The sequence below is a fragment of the Octopus bimaculoides genome, chromosome 23 (assembly GCF_001194135.2).
Source record: "Octopus bimaculoides isolate UCB-OBI-ISO-001 chromosome 23, ASM119413v2, whole genome shotgun sequence".
Taxonomy (NCBI): Eukaryota; Metazoa; Mollusca; class Cephalopoda; order Octopoda; family Octopodidae; genus Octopus; species Octopus bimaculoides.
This window is the reverse complement of record NC_069003.1, coordinates 24,227,252-24,231,993: the sequence shown is the minus strand read 5'-3', so window position 1 is coordinate 24,231,993 and position 4,742 is coordinate 24,227,252. Positions and strand designations below refer to the sequence as shown.

Here is a 4,742-nt window from a genome sequence, read left to right as displayed (position 1 = left end):
TTGGACGATTTGACTGAGGACTGGTGAAATCGGATGGCAACACCAGGCTCCAATCCGATTTGGCAGTGTTTCTACAGCTGGATGCCCTTCCTAACGCCAACCACGCAGAAAGTGTAGTTGGTGCTTTTATGTGTCACCCGCACGAAGGCCAGTCAGGCGGTACTGGCAACGAGAGAGAGAGAGTTGTATGTGTGTGTGTGTGTGTGTATATATATATATTTAGATACATACAAACATCATCATCATCATCACTGTTATCATCATTGAACATCTGACTTCCATGTTAGCAGTGTTTTGGATAGTTTGATGCACTGAAATATTCTGTTTAGCTCCAACGTCTGTGTTGGCATGTTTTTTGGGATCAATACTTTTCCGAGGGACCTCCATTTTACTGGGTGCTTTTTGCATGACATCAGCACTAGTGGGGGTCACCAATTTACTCAATAAAGACCCCTTGATTGAGTGGGTGTGATAATAAATAAAGTGTTAAACACCCATGGTATGCAATTCACTAGCTCCCAGTTCTCTGTAGCGACTGGATTTATTAATTTGTTGAGTATACAAATAGTTTGACTGCTTGTTTCTCTGAGAATGGTCAAATCTCTCTGATGAGAGTCCAATAAGTCTCAAAAATTGGTTGAGTACATTCATCATTTTCTCAGTCTACTGAGAAATAGTTAAATTTGCTATGTTTGTGTGTCAGCTATGTAGATTTACATGTGTTGTATCATACGTTGATACTGTGTGGACTCAGATCCTTGTTGACAAGCTGCTGATATTAAATGAAGTACAGAGTGAGCTAGATTGACTAAATTCTCATCAAAAAACAGGTAGACAAAGGTGGTTGTGAATGGTAAGTTCCTTCCTACTGAAAAATTTTCTACCCAACATAGATTAGTGATTAATAATTTGAGACTTGGGGGCTAGAAGCACCCAGAAACATAAACTAGTCTAAAAAAGGAAGATTAAAGATCCATCTAACAGTCAGAGATTTTGAAAATCTTATTTGGAGCATTTAAGAAAAAGAGGTGGAGACAAAGACATGTAACATACATAGTGGACAAATGGAAGTTCCTGTGGGACAACCTATTGAGAACTACAGACCAAATTTGTAGCTGGTGCAAAGTTCCAGCCTGGGCAAGGGTGACATGAAGAAACAAGCTTGGTAGGTGTGGAAGGATTGGAGCAACCAGGAATTATACCTGGTGGCTAGAAGACCAACTAGGTGACAGATATAGTTAACGAGGGGAGAAGCAGAAAGGGAGAGGTTTGCCAATGTTCTGCTGTTTGAGGATGTAAAATTAAGGATGTAAAACCAGGAAAACCCCTGATCCATCATGAATATCCACTAAGATGCTTAAAGTATCTCCTGGAATGGGATAGAGCCTAGACACCCATATAGTTGTGCTGGAAGGCATCATACACAATGACTGGTGTAACAGCATTATAGTCAACTGCTACAAGAGTGAAAAAGATGCCTTAGAAAGAAGTAATTACAGAGATAGTAAATTGCTGGAGTTATAGCTCAATTAATTAAGAAGAGAATTAACTTAGGTGAGATGCAGTTTGGTTTCTGTGCCAGGGAGACACTACTCACGATGTCTTCCTAGTAAAGTAACTTCAGAAATATTTAGCCACTATATTTAGCTTCCATCATCCTGGAGAAAGCCTTCGACAAGGCCCCTTGCTCCTTGATCTGGTGGACACTGCAAGAGCTAGAAATAGATCTATGGCTGGTAAGAGCTGTCTGAGCCATATGCAGGGATGTGGTCAGTAAGGAGGGAATTAGCAATGACTACACAACAAACTAGCATGCAGGTAGAATTTCTCCTGGACTCAGCTCCCAATACCTTTCTGTTTATCATTGTCCTCCAGGCCATAACAAAGGAGTTTAAAACTGGTTGTCTATGGGAGCCCCTCTATGCTGATAACTTTGTTCTTATAGCTGAATCTGTAGTACAATTAAAAAAGAAATTTCAGGTTACGTAGTGAAACCTGGAATCAAAGGATCTGAAAGTTATCTTAGTAAAAACCAAAGTTATTGTAAGCAAGAAAATAAGGCAAACCACTAAGCCTGTCATGAAAATGGTCCTGTTCTATATGTAGAGAAGGTGTTGAAGAAAAGCTCATCTTTGTAGCACCCATATGTCCTTCACCCCTCTCACTATGGCACAATATTTCCTCAAGTGCAATAATTACTGTATTTTAACATGTATAAGGAACCCTTTTCTGTCAAAAATTAGGTTAAAAATATATGGGAGAAAGTGTTGAAAGAAATTCCATGTGGTGTGTCTGGTGCAAACTGTGGACTCATAAGAAGCTCAGTGGAATCACAGGAACATTAACAGAGAAAGTAGACTTTATGGAAGATGTGCAAGATTGGTAAAGGCTAAGAATAACCACTGAACCATGCACCTTCACATGATATTTAACTATTAAGAATATAATAGGATATTTAAAAACATTGAATGGCTATGGGGGGTCAAGTAGAATAAAATAGGGATCAAAGGGGTCCCGACGTTAAAAATGGTTGAAAAACACTGGGCTAAAGTTTGCAAGGCATTTTGTTCAGTACAGACTGAATCATGAGGTAGTTAGTTCAATTTCTGAACTGGGCTGTGTGTTGTGTTCTTGAGCAAGACACTTTATTTTTCATGTTGCTCCAGTTCACTCAGCTGTAGAAATGAGTTGCAACATTACTGGTACCAAACTGTATCAGTCTTTATTTTTGCCTTCGATAACATCGGTGGCATGGAGAAGAGAGGCTGGTATGCATGGGTGACTGCTGGTCTTCCATAAACAACCTTGCCCAGACTTGTGCCTTGGAGGGGGGACTTTCTAATGCAATCCCACAGTCAGTCATGACCGAAGGGGATCTTTACCTCTTTGTTAATTATTATGTATAAAAAACTGTTAGAATATTTTGTATATTGTAGAAGTATAACCAATTTATTGCAGATAAATTTTTAACTTTAAAATCTTATATGGACCCTGGTTGAGAACCTCTGCTTTAGCCATTCATTATTATCTGCCAATTCTTCTTAAATGATTTTTTTTTTGTTTTTTGGTTGTTTTTTTTCTCACAGATGATGAAATAAATGCTGAGTACCATTCTGCTTTGTTTGAAATGCAAAAATTACTTAAGGCTGATTTGACTTTCCTGGAAGGTAACTTTGAGCATTTTTGTTCTTTAACTATTACCAGATCTTCTTGTCTCCACTGCCTTGAAGGGTTTTGGTCGAACAAATCAACCCCAGGACTTGTTTTTTAAAGCCTGGTACTTATTCTGTCGGCATCTTTTGCCAAACTGCTAAGTTACATGGATGTAAACACTCTAACACCGGTTGTCAAGTGACAGTGGGGGACAAACAAAGACACACATACACACACATATATTTATTTGTGTGTGTCTTTCAGTTTCTATCTACCAAATCCACTCACAAGGCTTTGGTCTGCCTGAGGCTATAGTAGAAGACATTTGTGCAAGGTGCCATGCAGTGGGATTGAACTCTGGGCCATATGGTTGAGAAGCACAGCCACACCTGTGCCTACACACACACACACACATATATATTGATATGCTTGGTGCAGCTCTCTGGCTGACCAGCTGCTGTCAAACCATCCAACCCACTCCAGCATGGAAAATAGACATTAAACAATGATGATGATGATGATGTATCACATGTTTCTTATTTCTTCACTGCCCACTAGGGACTACACACAGAGGGGACAAACAAGGACAGACAAACGGATTAAGTCGATTATATCGACACCAGTGTGTAACTGGTACTTATTTAATCAACCCCGAAAGGATGAAAGGCAAAGTCGACCTTGGCGGAATTTGAACTCAGAACATAGCGGCAGATGAAATACTTATTTCTTTATTGCCCACAAGGGGCTAAACATAGAGGAGACAAACAAGGACAGACAAAGCGATTAAGTCGATTACATCGACTCCAGTGCGTAACTGGTACTTAATCTATCGACCCCGAAAGGATGAAAGGCAAAGTCGACCTTGGCGGAATTTGAACTCAGAACGCAGCGGCAGACGAAATACCACCAAGCATTTCACCCGGCGTGTTAGTCTTTCTGCCAGTTCGCCGCCCTTTATTACCTTATCACATGTTTCGACTGATGCTGTCTTCTCATTTGCTCCACACTACTTTTACATGTATTTGCCCTCCTGTTATATGCATTTGTTTCTTTCAAATTGTGTATGCTCTGTTATACATAAAAGCTAACATTACACAACCAACAAAACCTGTTTGTAAGTTTCTCACTTTTATCTCTCCTTCTGCTTCCAGACTGTCGCTATGGAAAACTGCAAAGTCAAACATTCGGTGACAAATATGGTGTGAAGGTAATACCAGCGTTAGTGTTCTTCAGACAGAAGTCTCCCATAGTATATGATGGTAGGTAACAACAGGTAGAAGGTGCTTGGCACTGTTGTTTATACAACTCTTTGTTTGGCGTTGTTGATTTACTCTTTTTACTCTTTTACTTGTTTCAGTCATTTGACTGCGGCTATGCTGGAGCACCGCCTTTTAGTCGAGGAAATCGACCCCAGGACTTATTCTTTGGAAGCCTAGTACTTATTCTATCGGTCTCTTTTGTTGAACCGCTAAGTTACGGGGACGTAAACTCAACAGCATCGGTTGTCAAGCGATGTTGGGGGGGACAAACACAGACACACAAACATATTTATACATATACATATATATATATACGATGGGCTTCTTTCA

At 39.9% G+C, this 4,742-nt stretch overlaps 1 protein-coding gene across 2 annotated transcripts in view; it reads left to right on the top strand.

Moving 5' to 3' along the window:
- LOC106874623 (thioredoxin domain-containing protein) overlaps positions 1-4,742 on the top strand; it is a 17,444-nt gene that overhangs the window by 2,283 nt on the left and 10,419 nt on the right. Inside the window, exons 2-3 of one of the 2 annotated variants that reach the window (XM_014922415.2) lie at positions 3,087-3,167; positions 4,305-4,412. In XM_014922415.2, coding sequence (XP_014777901.1) covers positions 3,087-3,167; positions 4,305-4,412 — 189 coding nt within the window. The remainder of the gene's footprint in view (positions 1-3,086; positions 3,168-4,304; positions 4,413-4,742) is intronic. The other variant, XM_014922416.2, reaches the window with a different exon arrangement.